General features: G+C 46.1%; 1 protein-coding gene across 5 annotated transcripts in view; it reads left to right on the forward strand.

Moving 5' to 3' along the window:
• The window catches only part of PRDM16 (PR/SET domain 16), a 474533-nt gene that overhangs the window by 405752 nt on the left and 47709 nt on the right, over nucleotides 1-21072 (forward strand). For all 5 annotated transcript variants that reach the window (XM_060276169.2, XM_060276168.2, XM_060276167.2 and 2 more), the window contains 4 exons: nucleotides 10746-10848; nucleotides 18032-18230; nucleotides 18429-18576; nucleotides 19411-19564. In XM_060276169.2, coding sequence (XP_060132152.2) covers nucleotides 10746-10848; nucleotides 18032-18230; nucleotides 18429-18576; nucleotides 19411-19564 — 604 coding nt within the window. The remainder of the gene's footprint in view (nucleotides 1-10745; nucleotides 10849-18031; nucleotides 18231-18428; nucleotides 18577-19410; nucleotides 19565-21072) is intronic.

The raw sequence follows: 21072 nt of genomic DNA on the forward strand, positions 1-21072 counted from the left end.
GCCTAATTTCAGCGAAGTTGCTATAGCCTTTGCCTTTGGATCATAACTCTGGGACCAGCACTTATACCCAAAATCTGGTTAAGAACTATATTTGTGCAAAGGGTCTTTTAATTCACATTTACATTTTGAGTTGTAAGAGTATCACACACAATGTATGCATACATCTAAACTCAAGATTAAAGGACCCTCAAAATAATATTTCCAAATAGTTCACCAAATTTACAAACATATTCCCAGTAACCAAACGGTACTTACATTTATTACTTCTCCTTAACAAAGCATTTCAGATTATTGGCATTTCCAAGAGAACATTCTGATCGAATCGCCTGTTCCACTAAACTACCGGGAGATTTTCATGAAACAAACAATACCTGTCTTTATTCATTATGATTAACAATGTGTTTTAGAGTACTGATATTATGCATTAATAATATCTGCATTTATCACCTTCCCAAGTGAATACAGTTTCACCATAAACACGTCATTCAACGTTCTGTTTAACTCATCATTTATAGTTTCATCTGTTTCGGGCCACTTAAAAATCGTTGCTATTATCATATGCGCAATGGATTTTCTGGCAACCTCTCAATTGTAAAATATTTTACGTAGCCAAACGTGGCTCAAAAGACAAACAAACCACCTAGCCAAACAGACACCATTCGGGGGAGACATACGTATGAATTATTATGTTGCATTTCTAAGCATTCTGATAAATCCCTTTGCTCGTGTCTAGAATTTCTGAATCTCCATTCATCCCCACCAAATAGTGATATCACCCACCCACAGTCTCGTCCATCTCCAAAATGTGTATCTCAAATGCCGTAAAGAGGAGGTTCAGAACTAATTAGTGGATACTGCATACTTACTTGGCAGTGAATGGTTTTTGAAACCTGACTATGTCTGGCAAGCTGTTCTGCATCGGGTAAGACAAGGTACTCCTCTGTTACATGTTGTATTCCCCCCCCCCCGCCCCCATTCACCCTTGAATTTTCTTTAAGTTGGTGCATCTGAGAGCTTTGTTATATATTTCCAATAGTCACTGGTAGGCATTATTCAGCAAAGGCACATATTTCCCACGTGCTTCTGAGCCATTTCATTCATCCATATATTTCTACCCTTTAATCATTCCTGGTCCAGTTCTTAGACTGGTTGTGTGTTTCTTGTATTGATACTAGCTAAAATAATTTCTCTCTGGGGTTTTAAAGGTTTTTTTTTATCAGTTTCAACTGCGAACTCCGGAAATCAGACGTCCTGAGGTTGTTCTGGTGTTCTGACCCCCCCCCCCAGTTTTTGCTAAATGCATTTACCTATCTTCTTTCAGATCTTGGGATGAGCCTTTTCTGCGGCATTCTGAACTTGGTATGAGCATCCAAGAGAACGTAGCATACTTCAGAAATGCTGCTTTTATTTTTCACGACAAGAGCAAACATTTGTTGTCCCATTTTGTAACACCTGCTGTGGAATTAGCAAATTATCCAAATGATAAAAATCATTGTAGTTAAAAAGGGAAGCCAACACATATTTATCCTCAATAATTCCCAATGCCTTTTTAAAAAAATTCAAGTCCGCTAGTTGCCGAGGAAGGCAGAATATTGACGCCTCGTCCACATTGTCAGAAATGAAACATTCTCGTAGCTGCAGTGAAGTGACATTAATTTGTGAAAACTGCAAAGAGACCCCAGCTTCCTTAAAAGGCTAATGCACTGAGCCTAGCATGTGCTTTCTTTGACAAGCACCTAGTCTTTCAGATTCACGTAGCAGCAAACAGATTATTTCAGCCATGAATTGTTTGTGTAGCACAAAACTATAGATGCTGGCTTGAAACAAGTCTTAGGATGGGACTTGCTCCCAGGTAAGTGTATCACAGATGGCATCCTTAAGGCCACCTTATAAATCTTCTCTCTCTTTCTCTCTTTTTTTAAACGGAGAGGAGGAGGAGGTTGAAATGGCAGAAGCATAGAGTGAAGCCAGTAAAATGTAAGCACCTTGACCAGGCAGTTCACAAACCAACAGAATGTTATGCCTAGAAATAAAAATAGCAACAATAGAAATGGCATCAAACTAAGTTCTACTCGAGGGACCCAGGTGGCGCTGTGGTTAAACCACTGAGCCTAGGGCTTGCTGATCAGAAGGTCGGCGGTTCGAATCCCTGTGACGGGGTGAGCTCCCATTGCTTGGTCCCAGCTCCTGCCAACCTAGCAGTTCGAAAGCACGTCAAAATGCAAGTAGATAAATAGGAACCGCTACAGCGGGAAGGTAAACGGCGTTTCCATGTGCTGCTCTGGTTTGCCAGAAGCGGCTTTGTCATGCTGGCCACATGACCTGGAAGCTATACGCCGGCTCCCCCGGCCAATAATGCGAGATGAGCGCGCAACCCCAGAGTCGGTCACGACTGGACCTAATGGTCAGGGGTCCCTTTACCTTTACCTAAGTTCTACTCAGAGTAGACCCACTAAAATCAGTTGACCCAAGTTAGCCGTGCTCATTAATTTTAGTGGGTCTACTTTGAGTAGGGCTGGCATCAGTCAAAATAATAATGGTACTACAGGTAGCATTAATCTCTGGGATATTTATCCCTGTGTTCTAATCCCAGGAATTATAATGAAGAGGGAACTGGGTTCTTGTTGGTTGCTGGGTTTAAAGGGTTGTTTGTTTGTTTGTTTTCGGTCTGTTTCCTTTTTGTTTACTCCACCCCTCAAAAAAAAAAAAAACTGAGGAAGTTTTCAGCCAGTTTTGAAACCCTGGACGCCTGTCTCCCATAACCCAAACATCCTTTTCCTTCGAATTGCAAAGGGGCTGCAATCTCTCTCTGACATTCTAAACGTAGGGAGGCTGGTTTTGATAGGAGCTGTGGGTGTGTCTCAGATGTGAAGATTTCAGGCAACCGAGAGAGGATGAAGTGAAAGGAAGACTTTTGCAAGAGAGGGATAATCTGAACTGAGGATGCTGTGTTGCAGATAGAAGTATCCCCCCCCACTGCTCTCACACACCCTCTTGGCTTCCTGAGGCTCATAATATCTGCTGTTTCCCTCCAATCGCGTACAGAATGGTTTTTGTGGTCAGCTCTCTTGATTCCGGGTTAATGCACAGGGACCCTCTAAACTTAACCTGGGTCTCTCCGATGGGGGATCTTGCACAGCAGAAGCAGGTCAGCGATTTCATTGTTCTCTCTCTCTCTCTCTCTTTTCCTCTCCCTCTCCTTAGCCCAGCTTTTGTCACCTTGTGTTTGTCAATAAGCCTGCATTCTGTGGAGCCTTTAAACCTCTGCTTTGCAATGCAGTGTGGGTGGAGAGGGGCTGCTAGAGGCTTCTTAACTTTGAATCGTGTCTGGGCCAGGATCTAAAGGACAAGCGGGCCTAATTCCAACGAAGCTTGAAATCAGTACAACTCCCAACTCATCGTGACCCAGCATCATGCCCCTTTCCTCCACCTCACTCGGGAAACTTAATGAAGTTTTAGACGTAGGAGCGAAAGGCCATCGGAAGCTGCCTTCTACAGAGTCAAATGATTGGTTCATCTAGCGCAGTATTGTCTACCTTGACAGGCAGTTGCTCTCCAGGGTTTCAGTTAGGAAATATCCTTAGCCTGGCTTGGAGATGGCAGAGTTGGAACTTAGGAACTTCCACACAAAAAGCAGGAGCTGTCCTGCTGAGCCACGGCCTTCCCCCATATTCTTTGTAGGGATGGGGGAAGAGCTTAAATCTGCTTCTAATTGAAATTCCAACCCACCCGATTTCCACTTTCCAAAATATTACACAAATCAAAACGCAGCCATCGTTCAAAAGGTGCTCTTCTCTGATTATATTTTTTTATTTTATTTTATGGAAACTTTTCCAGGAGTATTTAAAGAACTACTGCAGCGAGATGAAAACGCATGCAAGACTTGAAATATGAGCAGCAGCACCATGTACTACTAAGATAAATAGGTTAAATTGAATGAATTGAATAGTATAGGCAAAATATGCAGCATTTAAGGAACCCGTGGAAGGGGAGGACGTGAGAATGTGAGAATGCCTTTCAATTGCCAATTGCCAGAGTAACTTATGTTAAAATTTGTAAAGTGTTTTTCTCTGTGGAAATTCCTAAATAATAGTTTTTTTAAAAAAAGAAAATTCATACGCTAGGGTTAAGTCCACATTGAAATGCACATATTAGTGAAAATAGCATACAAAAAAAAATGCATCAGAGAAAGGTGCGTCTTATTAGAAACGCTAACCAATTTTCTTGAGGAATTGAGGACTGGTGTGGGATTGTTGAGAACTGGATTTAAGCTTAGAAAAATGAGCAGGTGGAGGAAACCAAAACGGACAGTCTCAACAGACATGTGTCCCCCAACAAAATGTTGTGTCTGTTCAGAGTAGGCCCATTTAAATTAATGGACACAGCTAACTTAGGTCCCACGAATTTCATTGGATTTAAACTTAGTTGGAGATAACACATCCGCTCTGAAATTGAACCTTCATGAGATTAGATTACTGGACTGATCAACTTCCCCCCTGCTCCCCAAAAAAGGCTGCAGAATTCCCCTTCAATCTCAGCACTGTTTAAAAGTCGACCTGTCCACCACACTCTCCCACAGCCTGCTTGGGAGGATTCAACCTCCCCTGCCACGAGGTTGTGGTCGTTCTTATCTGACTGAGCGGGTGGCGCCTTCTGGAATGAATTTCTGTTCCTTTCTTTTGCTACATTAAAAGATGCTTACAAGGGATTTTGCTGTTGTTTTAGCACTTAGGTTTATTTGAGGCATAAGGTCCTTCCTTTATGTATCCACCTTTCAAGGAAGCTTCCGAGAGATGGCTCTAACTCTTGCTAGGTGGAAGGAAGGAAGGAAGGAAGCGGTAGGATATACAGTACAGTATACCAATTTGGGGAAAGTGATTCCCTTGCCGCTCGACATCCTTTTCATTGGTAAACGGTGCCCTCTAGCGGGTGAACGAAAAATGTGGATGCACCCCCTCAGAGAATGTGAGAATGCCTTTCAAAATAAAGGTCCATAAATCCAACATGTAAAAAAGCAGCAGTTCGTGATCCAGCCTTATCCATTTATTAAAATTATATCTGACAGGCTATTTGGCTAAATCTGGGTGAGATGTGTCAGAAATGGGTTCACTTTGAAAAGTTGAGGGTAAACCAAGACAGAGGAGAAACAATAGTTGTTTTGTGCCTATAAGGCCAACAAGGAATGAAATACTGCTCCTTCTGTCTATATCACACACTGAATGAATCATTCTTTGAGCACAGCGGAATTTCAGCATTTCCTCGGGAGTTGCTTAGAGGCATCACCAAATATCGGCTAAAGCCGAATTCAGAGCGAATTCAGAGCTTCTGAAACAGCTGTGTGATTTTCAAGGGAACATTTGGTGGTGGGGATGGGGGGGGAAGAGAGATTATAAATTATCCCCAGGACCGCTGCATGCCACCAAAGTCATTTTGCTTCGGAGGAACAATAAGATTAGTAGTAACGATATATGTGCATTTATTCGTCCTGTGTTCTGCTGTGTTGTGTTTTAATTGTCGGTGTGGGTTGCACACCGTTATTTTCATCGTTGTTTTGTAATATTTTATAACATATGTGTGTTGTTAAGCATTCCAGGGAAAAGGACAGGATAAAAGAATGAGAAATCAATAATATTGCAGGTTGCTTTAGGTTCTTAATACAAGTTTCTTTCTCTCCCTCTATCTACACCTTTATAGCTACCTGTTTCTAAGAGTGCCACTTTGCCTGACAAAAATTAAAAGCAGATACCTCATATGGGATTCTGATATTAAGAAACTTAAACTACGGTAGTCTTCCCTGACATGCTGCCCTCCAAATGCCCTTGCGGGTACTTATTAATTACATACCACTTAATGACAATATTGGCTTCTAAGTGGTTTACAAGTATGAAAGCCAACAACACAACCCTAAAATATAAACACCCATAATTAAAAGACACACTAAAGCAGTCCCATTAAAGCATTAAAACATAAGCACCCATAATTAAAATGGGGGGGAACCAATTCCATTAAAACAGGGCACCAATTAAAACAAGAGATGAGAGATCAAAGGTGGAGAGTTCTTAGGAATGCCTGTGTAAATAGGTGCATCATCCAAAGCCGGCGGAATGCCAGTACAGATGGAGCTTCTCTCATTGGGCTCTAGTTCCCATCCTCCTTGGCCATTGGCTGTACTGGCTGGGGTTGATGGGAGTTGGAGTCCAGAAACATCTGGAGGGCCCCAGGTTGGGGGTGGATGTTTTAGGGAAGGGGAAGGGGAAGGGGAGGAAGCCACTGTTGGGTCCTGGTTTTCCAGGGCAGGTTGGCATTGTGCTCTCAGCAAGCTCTCTTTTCCTGAATGTGTCCTCCACCTCCTCCTTATCACTGTCATTGCTGCCCACTGCTATCTTTCTCTCCACCCTTTCCACACCAACTCTCAAAGGTAAAAGACAAAGCTGCTCCATTCCCCATCTACTCATATGCGGTGAGCAAGGTGCACATTGAAGAAAGAGTGGACCATGAAGCTCCGGGGAGGGGCAATAGGCCCTTACGGGTGTGGGGACCTTGGCTGGTGTCCAGGGATGTCAGCCCCTGCTGCCAGCCCTGGAGGGAGCACCAGGGGTGAATCGGAACCAATGCAGTGTCAAGAACTTTGGACTGCGTCCAATGTTTATGGAAGACCTATTGAAATGACTAGACCTGACTCACTTAGTTCTATTAATTTAGCAGGTCTACTGTGAGTCAGATTTAGTTGGGTGCAACCCTTTATTTTGGTGAGTAAAGATTTGCTTGCTTGTTTGGAGTAAAGTGGTACCTCGGTCAGGGCCGGCTCGTCATAGACCCCCGGGGGCGCAGGGCACCATGGCGCCGGCCCGCCAGGAGGGCGCCGCGAGCTGCGCCCGCCCGCTGGCCGGCTGGTTCGCCGGTCAGCTGCGCACGGCGCCCACCTGCCCACCGCGCTGGGAAACGGGGCGGGAGGGCGCCGGAGAGATCGCGCTGTGCCTGCCCGCCCGCCCGCCGCGCAGCAGCACCGCGCCCACCCGCCCACCGCGCTGGGAAACAGGGCGGAAGGGCACCGGAGAGATCCCGCGCACCATGGCGACAGGGGCGCTTAAGACGGCGCTGACCTCGGTTTAAGTACACAGTTGGTTCCGGAAGTCTGTCCTTAACCTGAAGCGCGTACTTAACCTGAAGCGAACTTTCCCATTGAAAGTAAGGGAAAGTGGATTAATCCGTTCCAGACCGTCCACGGAGTACTTAATCTGAAAGTACTCAAACCGAAGCGTACTTAAACCGAGGTATGACTGTATTGGTCATTAATTTGTAAGATAGCATGGATATCTAGTTATATAAGTTCTCTGAGGAGGTTGCCATTACTCACCATGTCATAGGCCGCAGGTTAGGCTCAGCTATATCTCCCAGCTCCCCACTCTAGTGAAGATTTCTGTTTAGAAAGAGGCTCGGAAGTATTGAAAGACCAGTGCAGCTGCTGGCTCTAGTTGCACTCACCAGGCTGTGAAACATCACTGTGTGAGATGTGTCAAACCACCTGCCCCTTCCTCTCTGTGAATTGGTCCTCTCCACAGCGGGTGCTGACACTGCAGCCTTAGGACACTTGCGTCAAAAGCTAATGTGCTGTTTTCGCAAGGCTAGCTGCACAAAACTCATGAGCTTATTTGTTTGAAGTCAGGACTGCTATTTGCAAGCAGCAAAAGAAAGAGAGGGGAAAGGAATAAATCAAATATAAACCAGGGGCATGGTCTTAGAGGATTCAGTTGTCTTTATTATTGTTGTTGTTGTTGTTGTTATTATTATTTACAAACATTTCCATACTGCCAACGTTACGGAAATGTATCCCCCCCAGTGAACAGCATAAGGGGTTCATCCCATCGTTTGGCCCAGGCACACCAGGCAGAGGGCCTTCTCGGTAGTGGCTCCCGCCCTGTGGAACGCCCTCCCATCAGATGTCAAAGGAATAAGCAACTATCTGATGTTTAGAAGACATCTTAAGGCAGCCCTGTTTAGATAAAAAAAATTAAAAAAAGACTGATGTTTTAATGTATTTTTAATCTCCTGTTAGAAGCCCCCCGCATGGCTGGGGGAAACCCAGCCAGATGGGTAGGGTATAAGTAATATATTATTATTATTATTATTATTATTATTATTATTATTATTATTAAACAGACTCATTAAAAATAATGGGGATGCCTGACTTAGGTCTATTAATTCCAGTGTGTCTACTCTGACTAGAACCTGCATTTTGGATACAAACCAAAGTCTTCCATGACATTATTACATTCACAAAACAAGCAACAAGATACATTATAAATAAAAAATGCAGACAATGCATAAAACATAGCCGGGTCAGCCCTCAAGAGAAGCCAGTGGGTGAGCAGGTGAGTTTCTCACAAGTGCTTAAACATCAATGCTGTAGGTGCCTGCCTGGTGTCCATTGAGAGCGTGCTCCAAAGGGCAGGTGCCACCACACGGCAGGCCCTGCTCTTAGTGAAAGTAAGATGAACTTCGGTAGCATATGACACTACTGAACTGCTTTTAACGTTGTACAGGTGTCCTCCCCCCCCCAATTTATGCAGGGGTTACTTTCTGGGTCTCCACACACATACTCGAAAATCATGTAAGTGGGGAGCATTCCTTAAAAAGCCTCTAAAGGCCCATTTTTTTCCCCTGCTGTCTCTCTCTCTCTGTGTCTCTCTTGCGTACGAGAGATTTGTGCATAAGTGGGGAGGGGCGGACGCCTGTATTTTAAATAGTCGTAACCCGTCCTGGGGGTTATGAATTGAGCAATAATAACAACATCTCTCCCATATCTACTAGCATTGTTATAAATTTAAATTTTCAGTTATAATGCATGGGGAAAGGGCATAAGTTTGGATATATTTCTGGTAATCAGCCATGCTGCAACAGCTGGTGGCAGTAATGAAAGAGGGGAAATTGCAGGAGGGGAGAGGGATCTTGTCTCCACCTCCATCGTTCTTCCCGGACACTGAGGTCCAGTGCCAAGGGCCTTCTGGCGGTTCCCTCGCTGTGAGAAGCCAAGTTACAGGGAACCAGGCAGAGGGCCTTCTCAGTAGTGGCACCCGCCCTGTGGAACGCCCTCCCATCAGATGTCAAAGAGAAAAACAACTACCAGACTTTTAGAGGACATCTGAAGGCAGCCCTGTTTAGGGAAGCTTTTAATGTTTAATAAATTATTGTATTTTAATATTTCTGTTGGAAGCCGCCCAGAGTGACTGGGGAGGCCCGGCCAGATGGGCGGGGTATAAATAAATTATTATTATTATTATTATTATTATTATTATTATTATTATTATGCTAGGGTCCTAATTGTGGTTCTTCCGCACGCATCTGGTTAGCCACTCTGGGGATAGGATACTGGGCTAGATGGGCCATTGGCCCAATCCAGCGAGTTCTTCTTTTGTTCTTATGTGATTCATTTTCAACATTGAGTGGCACACATTTCAGCCGCATTTATAAGCTGTAGGTCTTCTGTTTGGAATTCTTCTTTGGGGAAACAAAGTAAAGGGACGCTGGCGGTGTTTTTTGGTGGTGGAGTTCCTTGACAACTGGCGCCCTGTGATTTGTTGAATTGTGGTCAAGATTAATTTCCCCCTCCGCCTCAAAAAATAAAATAAAAATTAATACATGGACAAAATGAATTCATATTATTATCCACAATGGCCTCGATTGTTTTCGAAGGACAAAATCAGTAGCACAACACAGACCTGTATCATGGCTGCACATTGGTTGCGCAACTGTCTTAGTTGGGAATCGTTTTTTAGCATCCAGTTAATCATTTTTCATTACAAATCTTGGGCCTGGTGTGGAAGCTCTAGCTGGTACAGGATGCGGCTGCTCGACAGGGGGGTGGGCAGATGGCCGACCAGATATGACCCTCTTGCTAAAACATCTGCATTGTCTGCCAATGTGCCGCTGGACCAGTTTCAAGGTTCTTGTGTTGATATGCAAAACCCTTAAAAAACAAACAAACATGGGTATACTTTCAGGACTGCTCGACCCTTTCTATCCCAGCTCAATTTCTGAGATCATCCAGAGGAGTGCTTTTGGTCGTCCCCCATGTTACAGAAAGCCGAATGGCCTCAAATAGAAGCCAGACATTCAGTGTTGCTGGTCCCATGCTATGAAACAATGCTCCAGCAGAGTTTGGCAGGCACCCTTGCTTTTGACTTCAGGCATCTCTTCAAGACCATTTTATGTCGACAGGTCTTTGCAGCTGTGCAGATTGCTTAGCTAGTCACTATCATGAATATTTGCATTGTTGTTATGACAAAGTTATTAAAATGAGGTTGGTTTTTTTTGCTTTTTTGTTCTTTGTTTACGTTTTATTTTTTATTTTTTATTGTATTTCTTTTTGCTTTTGTTCCTTTTCTTTTTTTCCTGGAATTTTTTTCCAGTTTTTCTGCTTTATTTTTTGTCTTGTTTTTTTTCTTTTTTCTTTCATGTTTTCTTTTTTCTATATAGTATTATGATATGATGTGATGTGATGATCTGTAATCTTAAGTTGAAAAATCTTAATAAATATAATTTTTTTTTTAAAAAAAAAAAGCATATGAATGATAGTCGGGAGCAGGGGTGGGGGGTGGGGTAGAAACTGAAAAGAGCCAGGGGCAATTTTCTTTTTGCATATTACCCACCCCCTGGGGGGAAAATGCCCTTAAGTCATATGAAAGTGACCATGCAGATTCAATATTTTCTCTTCTCTTCTCTCTCTCTCATTGCAAATTGTCTAGATTTATTATAAAGTTATTAAAGAAATTGAACCCGGAGAAGAGCTGCTGATGTATATGAAAGAAGGCACTTATCCGACTGGGAACATCCCACCCAGTTTGGAAGGTAAGAATTCATACGCGAACACACTCTGCAACCTTGCCCCATTTCCTTCAAGACATGAAGCTCCCCAAACACGCACGCAACGAACCAAAAATGATGAAGGAGTTAGAACAGCTCACCTGTGAGAAAGGGTTCCAACATTTGGGGTGTTTTAGTTTTAGGAACGAATAAGGGATTGGGGACATGATAGAGATAATTAAAACTATGCATGGTTTGGTAAAAGCGGATAATGCTATAAAACACTGGGGTGATCCAATGTAGCTGAATGTTCAGGTCAAAGAACAGGACTAGATTCGTACATGCCTTCTATACAGTAGTTGGAATTTTCTCCCCCAATATATAGTGATGGCCTCCAACTTGGATGGCTTTGAAGAAGGCAAACTCAAGGATGACAAGGCTATCAGTGTTACTAGCCACAATAGCTGTGTCCTCCCTCCAATGCCAGAGGCAATATGCTTCTGAATGCCGGTTGTTGGGAATCACAAGTGGGAAGAGGAGCTGTTGAACTCGCGTCCTGCTTGTGGGCTTTTCATAATGGGCATCTGGTTGGCCACTGTGAGAACAGGATGCTGGACTAGACACTGCCTTGGCCCAGCGTGGCTCATGAAATGTATCTTAAAGAGGAGGCCGCAGAGAGGATGCAAAGCATCAGCATCTCTTTTTTATCAAGCAGTTTGCGGAGGGAACAAATTGTGCGGCTTGCAATGCAGAACTGAAATGAAACTGAAATGAAACTCAGTTTTTGGTATGGCAAGCCAAGAGGGCCAATGCACTAGAGTGTTTCTTTTAGGTTTGTTATTCTGCCCCATTGTGGGATTGCAGCATTTCCATCATAAGAGTGACGAGCTCTGCCAAGAGGTGGACTACTGTATCTGCATCCGCAAAGGGTGACGAGTTGGCAGCTATTTAATTCGTTTTCTTCATCCTCATTGCAGGAGAGCTATGCTGAGACAGAGGTGTAGGAACACTCTCTGGCACCTGCGGTGGGACGCCGAGGGGCAGGGCGAACCACCCGGTGGTGCATATGCGCCGTCCGTCTGGACTGTACATGTGCGGCATCCCGTACGGAGTGTGCACACGCAGCAGCCTGCGCACTCCAGACGGGATGGCGCACATGCGCACTCCGTACGGGATCCCATACACATGCCCATATGGACGGCACACGAGAGCAGCAGCCCGTACAGTCGTCATGTGAGAGGCAGCCCATACGGATGCCCAAATGGACGGCGTGTGAGAGCGGCAGCTCATACTGACTGTCCGCACCCTCGGCCGCTCTATAGCTGGGTGGAGGCAGGGGTCATCTTGTCACACACACACACACACACACACAGTGGCACCCGGGGTGGCCCGCCCCCCCGCCCCCCACTTTGTACGCCCCTGTGCTGAGGACCTGACCCTCGGCATGTACACTACTCTCTGTCCTGTAAAATGGAATGCTTTTTGGCAGCGGGGCTGGGAGATTCTGCAGGCATGGGGGCTGCATCAGCACCCCTAGGTGTGGACCTTTCTGCTTCCAATGTTGCCCTGTGGGCATGGGAAGGGCTGTAGCTCAAAAGCAGAGCATCTGTCTTGCATGTAGAAGGCTACAGCTTCTGCCCCCCCAGCACCCCCAGACAGGGCTCTGACTGCCTCCTCTCACATATCCTGCTGCCAGTCGGTGTAGATAGACCAATGGGTCTGACTCAGTATAAGGCACCTTCCTATTTTCTCGTGTCTTAAGAGAAGTTCCATAGCTCAGTGGTAGAGCACCCGCTTTGCATGCAGAAGTTCCCAGGTTCAATCCCCATCATCTCCAGGCAGGGCTGCCAGTTAGTGTAGATGATACTGAACTAGATGGAACAGCGGGTCTGACAAAGGAAAAGGCATCTTCCTCTGGGTTGAAGCCACGGTGTTATAGCTTCCATGCCACTAATCCATCCTCAGAATTGGGCTCTTAAGCCAAACTGCATGCTCCAAACAGCCATGTGGTACAGTCCTTCCTGGACTGTAGGTGTGATGATACTGAGGGAGGAAATGAAACAAATGGGAGAAGATGACTGCTTAGTCCTGGAAGATCTGTTGAGCATCATACATTCCATTTCATTCCAAAATGACACATTTCTGAATCTACCCGGGCGGGGCGAACCCAAAAATACCCCATTTACCTTGCTTCCAACAATGCTCCATTTTTGACATGCCACAGTATTTATCTACCACCTCCTAATAGCGTATCAAGTAGCAGGCAGTTGCCGGCTAATTGCTTCCCAAACATAATAACCTATCATCATCAAACATTTGACTTTTTAAATACTTTGTCTTTCTTCTTTTTCCTCTTTTTTTATCCCCTCCTTTTCTTTGCCTTCGACAAGGCTCGGTCTCTCCCCCCATCTCACTTTTCCAGCGCAACTCTGAATTGCACAAGAAAGGAAATGTTAAAATGTTCCACACAAAGATAATTAAAATCTTTTTCTCCAAGCCGCAGCCAAATGTGGCAGACCCCCTTATCACTGCAGGAATTTTGAGCAGGGCTCTTGAATTCCTTTGAGATACGGTTCTGGTAGATTAGCATGTAGATCCTACAATTAGGTTCCCCTTGGTCTCTTTGAAAGCTATTACGGCCTGATGTAATTTTTTCTCTCCCCTTCCTCTTCTCCCCCGGTTACTTTCTCACTATGTCCTAAGTGTTCCTGATGGAACATAAGGCAGAAGCGTGTAACACAAATTTGACAAAGAGGGCTGGAAAGAACGACAGAAAAGAATTGCCTGGCGAGATTCAACCCCTCCCTTAATGCCATGAGTCCTAATCTAACCCCAAGGAACATAGGAAGCCACCTTATAACAAGCGTGGCCATTGGTCCATCTAGTGGTCTACACTGATTGGCAGCGTCTCTCAAAGATTTCAGCCATTATGATTTCAGGCCAAAGCCAGTGTTGTGTAGAGGATAGAACAGAGTTTTCCAAACTGGGTGTCACAACATGTTAGTGTGTCAGCTGCAGGGCCGGAAAGAGGTTAGTTGAATCTCTGGTTTGCTAGTAAAACTGAATTACTGTGTCACAAAATGATGCATGTCTATAAAGTGTGTGTTACCAGCATGAAAAGTTTGGAAAGCTCTGGGTTAGAATGTTGCACTTAGGGAGACCAGGGTTTGAATCCCCGTGAAGCTCACTGGGTGACCCTTGGGCCAGTCACTCACTCTCAGCCGAACCTACCTCACAGGGTTATTGTGGGGGTTGATTGGGGAGGGAGAGAACCTTGCATGCCACTTTGAGCTCCATGGAGGAAAAGATTACCGGTAGATAGATAGATGGATGGATAGATAGATGAGAGAGAGAGAGAGAGAGAGAGAGAGAGAGAGAGAGAGAGAGAGAGAGAGAGAGAGAGAGAGAGAGAGATGATAGATGATAGATAGATAGATAGATAGATAGATAGATAGATAGATAGATAGATAGATAGATAGATAGATGATAGATAGATAGATGAGAGAGAGAGAGAGAGAGGGAGAGATCAGGGTCCCCAAACTAAGGCCCGGGGGCCGGATGTGGCACAATCGCCTTTTCAATCTGACCCGCAGACGGTCCGGGAATCAGCATGTTTTTACATGAATAGAATGTGTCCTTTTATTTAAAATGCATCTCTGGGTTATTTGTGGGGCATAGGAATTCGTTCATATTTTTTCCCCAAAAAATATAGCCTGGCCCTCCACAAGGTCTGAGGGACAGTGGACCGGCCCCCTGCTGAAAAAGTTTGCTGACCCCTGATATAGATGATAGACAGACAGATAGATAGATAGAACTCTCTCTCTCTCTGAGCCCTATACCTGGAGATGTTGAGGATTAAATTTGGGACCTTTTCATGCAAGGCAGATGCTCTAACACTGAACTATGTCTCTCCGCAGAACCCTTACACTTGTGGCTTCACAGTAAAACTAACCTCTGGTTTGGCTTAGCGTTATGTGCAAACCAGCTCTACTAACATGCTTTAGGGCAGTGGTGAGGAAGCTTTTCCAGACCAGGGGCCCCCATTTCTTCAGCTGTGGGTGTGGCAAAAGTAGGCATGGCCAGGCAACACACTGCTTTCCACCCTCTTTCTGGGTAAAATCACTAGGGGGAGATGCAGAACAGGGTCAATGAGGGGCATGGCCCAGTGTGTGTGACCGGTGGAGACTCCCAAGGGCTGGAGAAAGAGGTCTGGAGGGTCAGCCCATGAGTCTGAGGCTGCACAGACCTGCTTTGAGGGTCCTGCACTCCCTTCCCCATAAAGCCAGAGAGAGATTTAGAGCTCCAAAGGGGTTGGTTCAAACTGAGCAGTGTGAACTGTAGCCTATCTGACTGCAGTAGGCATCCCGTTTTGCACCCAGCACAGACTCCTAATGGATATCTTCCTTCATGAGGCACAGCAGCAGACATAGAGCTCAAGCATGACAATGCAGAAAACAGGCGAGATGTTCAGAACTGGGGGGGGGGGGAGAGCACTGAAGATGTCCCAACAGTTCCCGCACCCTGCCCAAAAAGCTTTTAAGTATGAGGCGTGATGCACTCGACCACAAGGCTCGCTCACTTGAAGGGGATGTGAGGATTGCAAGCGCCCATTCATCCAGGGTGGGTGGGAGGCAATACCTGGTTCTGGGCAGCAAGACTACGCCCTCTTGATCATTTGCTGCTGCCTTCAGAGTTTCCTCCCACCTTGGCTGCCCAAAGCCCTCCCCAGCCTCCATTTAGACCCTCTGCTTTTCCTGTAGACCATGGGAAGGAGCCAACACCCGGGATCCCCCTTCTGAAGTGGCTGAAGTCAAAGCACCACAGGGAGATACCTCCATCCTCTGACCCCCCACTTCCCAGTAACCAGCCTCTCTAGTAGGGTGACCACATGTCCCAGTTTAGAGAGAACAGAACGGTCTTCTCAGCCCAGTTTCAAGATAAGGAACCATAAAAAGAGAGTGCAGCATTGAACCTGCCCATCAACCCTTTAAGACCTAGACCCTTGTAAGACCTGGAACCCTTTAAGACCTGGAACCCAAACTGAGCAGACACACCAGTCAGCTAAGCCCTGTCATCCCCACTAGAGTGAGATGTCTTGTATTCCTATTTAAAGGAATACAAGTTTGCATTTGTACATGTGAATTAGAACATGTGAACATTATGAGTTGTATCCAGGGCTGGTCCTACCTAACATTGATGGACATGACTAACTTAGGTCATTAATTTCAATGAGTCTACTCTGCGCAGGACATAGCTGTATACAACCCTATTGAAATCACTGCCATCTTTCGCCTTCTCTTTTCAAGATCCCTGTCTCTCTTTTTGGGCAAGGCAAAAGTGGCTGTATATAAGGGTTGTATCCAATGTAGTCCTATGCAACATGGACCCACGGAGAGCAATAGATGTGACTAACTTAGGACCATTCATTTCAGTGGTCTACTCTGTGCAGGACTAGCGTTGGATACACCCCCCCCTCTACTTTACACCTCTGTTTATTTGCTCATCTTTTTAAATGGAATGTTATGTGTTTGTTCTGTAAATATGAATAAAAACAGTTTAAAAACAAAAGAAAAAGTAGTGACAGTTACAGGGTTTTATATTAGCAGTAAAACTGATAGAGGAAGTGAGTGAGCAAGAGGCTTTAATTACAAAGCATGCTTCTGAAACGGAGGAGTTCAGTGCTGAGGAAGGTGAGAAACTGTAAAGCAAAAGGGGAGCACGGCAGGAAAGAAAAAGAAGAAGAAATTTACCAAAGCTTCTGTTTCAAGCAAGGAGGAAGAAATCCTGCTCTGTCCTGACTCTCCTCCCAGAAACCGCTCTGCTGGAAAATTTACAGCGCTAAGCCGATTGTTTGGTTTGGCACTCTGGTCAGGATGCTGTCTTGTAAACTTAATAATAGCTGCCCTCCTTTTAATTTGTTTGACCTTGACTACAATAATTTATTATGTGCGTTAGAAGGTTTCTCTCTCTCTCTCCCTCCTCCCCCCGTCACTTTTCTTTAAAACAAAGAATTTGGCTTCTTCCCCTTGACTGTGCGGAGAGAGCTGTGCCTCGGAATTCCCTTTGGCTTCAGTTGCTCATGTGGCGGCTGGTTAGCAATCGACTTCGTATTTAAACAGAGGACAGAGTTTAATTTTTTTTTCCTTTTACATGTATGCTTGAAACCCTGGAAAACCTAAAAGGCTGTTTTTTCCTCCTTGGAAAGACATAATTAATCTTGGTCTTGGTGAGCGGTTAGTTCAGCATCTCTCTGCATTTTGTCAGTGCTGCTGACAATGTCTGCCTTTTCGTTCACCCTCCACCTCACCCCCACCTTTAGTCTGCCTTCAGAGTAAACTCTCTGGGCTAGGGAGGTAAGAAGGCTTTCCATTCTGCCTTGTAGTCGTCCCATGCGGCGCTGTCTCCATCCTGCTGCAGTTTGCCTTCTGCCAAGACCGTCGTTACTTCTCTCACTGGCCATTGCGACAGGATTGTGCGGCCTGCATGATTCGCAGGACAAATTACGCAATTGATTCCATAAATAATGCAAGATGCATTGTCGTTCCATCATTCCATTTCAACACAAATAAAAAAGGAGGGGGTGTAATCAACTGCATATTGTTTGCCAGCCGCGTGACATAAAAAGGTTCCTCGCCTCTATGATACAGGAAGAACCATAAGAAGAGCCTGCTGGATCGGACCAATGGCCCCTCTTGTCCAGCATCCTGTTTTCCTAGAGCCCAACCAGATGGCTTGGGGAGGCCTCAAGGCAAATCTGTTCCTTTTGGGTTCTCATTCTTGCAGCCTCAAGTTCCGTTCTCCACGTTTCCACATCAGTTGGCAATGCAGGGGGCGGGGAAGTCCTCATGAAAATCAATCAGCATTTTACATAAGAAGAGCCTTGCTGGATCAGGCCAATCTAGTCCAGCATCCTGTTCTCACAGTGACCAACCAGATGCTTGTGGGAAGCCAGCAATCAGGATTCAAGCACAAGAGCGCTCTCCCTTCCTGTGGTTTCCAGCAACTAGGGTTCAGAACCATTGCTGTCTCCAACTTTGGGGGCAGAGCATAGCCATCACGGCTAGTAGCCAGCCCTCTGCTCCGTGAGTTTTAATCCATCTAGGTTGGTGACCCCAGCCCTGCCTCCTTCAGCATCTGGTTGGCCATTGGGAGAACAAGATGCTGAGCTGAGCAGCCCTGATCCAGCAGGCTTCTTCTGACGTTGTCCTGTTCTCTGCTCCTTCCTTAGAAGTGCACACATACCGCTGTGAGGACTGCGACGAACTCTTCCAGTCGAAGATGGACATGAGGCGGCACAAGAAATACTCTTGCAATGCCGTCAGCTCCCTCTACGAGACCCTCAGCGAGGAGATCAAGCAGGAAGGGGCTTCCGATGGGCAGGTCCACGAGTGCAAGGATTGTGAGAGGATGTTCCCAAACAAGTACAGGTATTGCACCTGGGAACCGATGAGATGCTGAGCATCCTGGCTGGGGCTGGTTGGAGCTGGTCCAGAACACCTGGAGGGCTTCACTCTGTAGCCCTCTTACCCTGTTAGACCTCTTTCAAAATTAGGCTTGCTAGAGTTAGTAGCGATGGGAAAAGCTGTAGTATCCATGCAATGTGTCTGCCCATTTCTCTCTCTCAGCTTGGAGCAGCACATGATCATCCACACTGAGGAACGGGAGTACAAATGTGACCAGTGTCCGAAGGCCTTCAACTGGAAATCAAACCTGATTCGTCACCAGATGTCGCACGATAGCGGCAAGCGATTTGAATGTGAAAACTGTGTAAAGGTACGGCTGTGATGGGCGCCATTGATTGACTCTGGTTGTGGTCCCAACCGCTCAAGAGAATCAACCCTACCTTCCTTTGAAGATGGGCAAATAAAGGAACAGAGAAAGACTGGTTTGAAGCCAGTCATGGATTGGCTGGACACAGAGGAATGGTGGGAGGCTCTGGGGAACTCCCAAGGGAAGAAGGCTCAGAGCCCTGGGAGAGGTGGTGGGATGAAGATGAGTGGTCAGAGGGAGAAGAGGAGTAAGAGGAGGGGTTGGCAGCTAAGGAGGCAACAGGGCTTAGTGAGGTGGGAGAGTCTGTGGCAGAGAGAAGTGCAGAAGGAAGAGATGAGGGAGGCCAAGAGGAAGAGATGAGTTGGGCTGGAGCCAGGGTTTCTTTCCCTCCTGCTACAACAGGCTCCCCTCACCACTGGAGTCGCAGTACTAGGAGAGGCATGAAGAGGGAGGAACAGAGACAGGCATGCAGGCACAGTCTCAGACTGCTTGGGAATCTGAGGAGGAGGAGACTTGCTGTGGGAAGGCGGAGACCTTCAGTCTCCACAACTGCCTCTTAGGCAGAAGACCTACACAATTCTGCAAAAAGCGAAAAGGACACTTAAATCTCAGAAATAAACCCTGCCTCACAGGGCTGTTGTGGGAATTAAAGGAGGAGGGGCAGAACCACATATGCTGCCTTAAGCTCCTTGAAAGGGGGGGAGTCGGATATAAATGAAGTGAAATAAAAGAAATAAGTCGCCAGTAAACAGAAATTCACGGTGAGATGAATTTATGTGGCTTTGTTCCTCAAAAAAAAAATTTTCCCCTTTCTCTTTCTGCACTCCCTATTTCCAGGTGTTTACTGACCCCAGCAACCTCCAGAGGCACATCCGTTCTCAGCACGTCGGCGCACGGGCGCACGCTTGCCCTGACTGTGGGAAAACCTTTGCCACTTCTTCCGGCTTAAAGCAGCACAAGCACATTCACAGCACTGTCAAACCTTTCATATGTAAGTTGTCATGGCTGCCTCCGAGAGCAGGCCAGCCACTATAATTGCACATATCCTGAGCTGCAGCCTCTACCGCCACCCCCTCCGGCCTCTGCCAGCAGCAGCCACTGTAATTTTATAGGTCAGAGCACCAGATTAAATTCTGCCGCAATTCCCACCCCCCACTTCACGCACGGCTCTTGTTTTTTCAGTAAACATTTGAGGCAGGTTTTTTTTGTGGGTTTTTGACAGGTTAAAAGCTGAACTCCACAGTCAGTCGGGCCAATTTTGCCTGCACACGTTTCATTGCAGCAAGCGCACACCCACCCACACCCACACGCCATCCCCTCCGAACCCTAGGAACATAGGAAACTGCCTTATACAGAGTCAGGCCATTGATCTCTCTCTAACTCAGAATTGCCTCCAGTGACTGGCAAGGACTCTCCAGGCTTTCATTCGGGGGGAGTGTCTCCCAGCCCTACCTGGAGATGCCGGAGTTTGAACCTGGGACTTTCTGCGTGCAATGCAGATGTCGCAGGATATGGGGACCTTTTGGTCTGATCCACAAGGCCCTTCCTATGCCTGTGCAAAGAGCACTTCCCCAGTTCATCCCTGCACCCTTTCGTGGACAGAAATAACCAACTCTGGTCAGCTTCCAACACACATAAAAACATAATAAAATGTTAAACATTAAAAACGTCCTGATACAGGGCTGCCTTCAGATGGCTTCTAAAAATTGTGTAGTTCTCTATCTCCTTGACATCTGATGGAAGGGTGCCACTGCCGAGAAGGCACTCTGCCTGGTTCCCCGTAACTTTACTGTGCCAGAAGGTCCTCAGAGCCGGACGTCAGTGTCCGGGCTGGACGATGGGGGTGGAGATGCTCCTTCAGGTATACGGGGCTGAGTAGTTTGTTAGCTGTGCTGGGCATTGTAGTTCTGTGATGGGTAAACTACAGCTCCCAGGGTTCTCTGGGACAAGCCCTGTGCTTTTTAAATGTGCAGTGGATGTGTTTTAAACATATGTTGTGGATGTGACTGTCATCTTCAGTTCTACACAAGGAATTGTCTCAGCCAATATTTCCAGTGTGGTAATAGGCTTGGTAAGCCAAAGTACGACTTCGGGTTCACATGAGGGGCAGCAATCAAACTGCTAGTGCATTTGCAAACCTAAGCGGGGTCCGGAGTGGTTTCAAATTGGATGGGGACCCCATGCTGAGATTCCTGCATTGCAGGATGTTGGACTAAGATGACTCTTGGGGTCTCTTCCAACTCTACAATTCTAGGGTGCAGCATTTCTCAAAAATTGCTTGCTGTGAGATCCTTTGGTGCTGGGAACTAGAAAAGTTGCTTGCTCACCAGCTACATGGGCTGAGGGGTTATGTTTGTGTGGACAGGCGGAGTCCCCCAAACCCCATGTGACCCCTGAGCGGAATAACGACACAAGACAACGTGCTATGGGATTAAAAATTGGCCACAACTTTTTTGAGATTCAGATGTAGGGAGACCTTGGCTCAGGCATTGGGCATTT

The sequence above is a fragment of the Zootoca vivipara genome, chromosome 6 (assembly GCF_965207765.1).
Source record: "Zootoca vivipara chromosome 6, rZooViv2.hap1.1, whole genome shotgun sequence".
Lineage (NCBI taxonomy): Eukaryota > Metazoa > Chordata > Lepidosauria > Squamata > Lacertidae > Zootoca > Zootoca vivipara.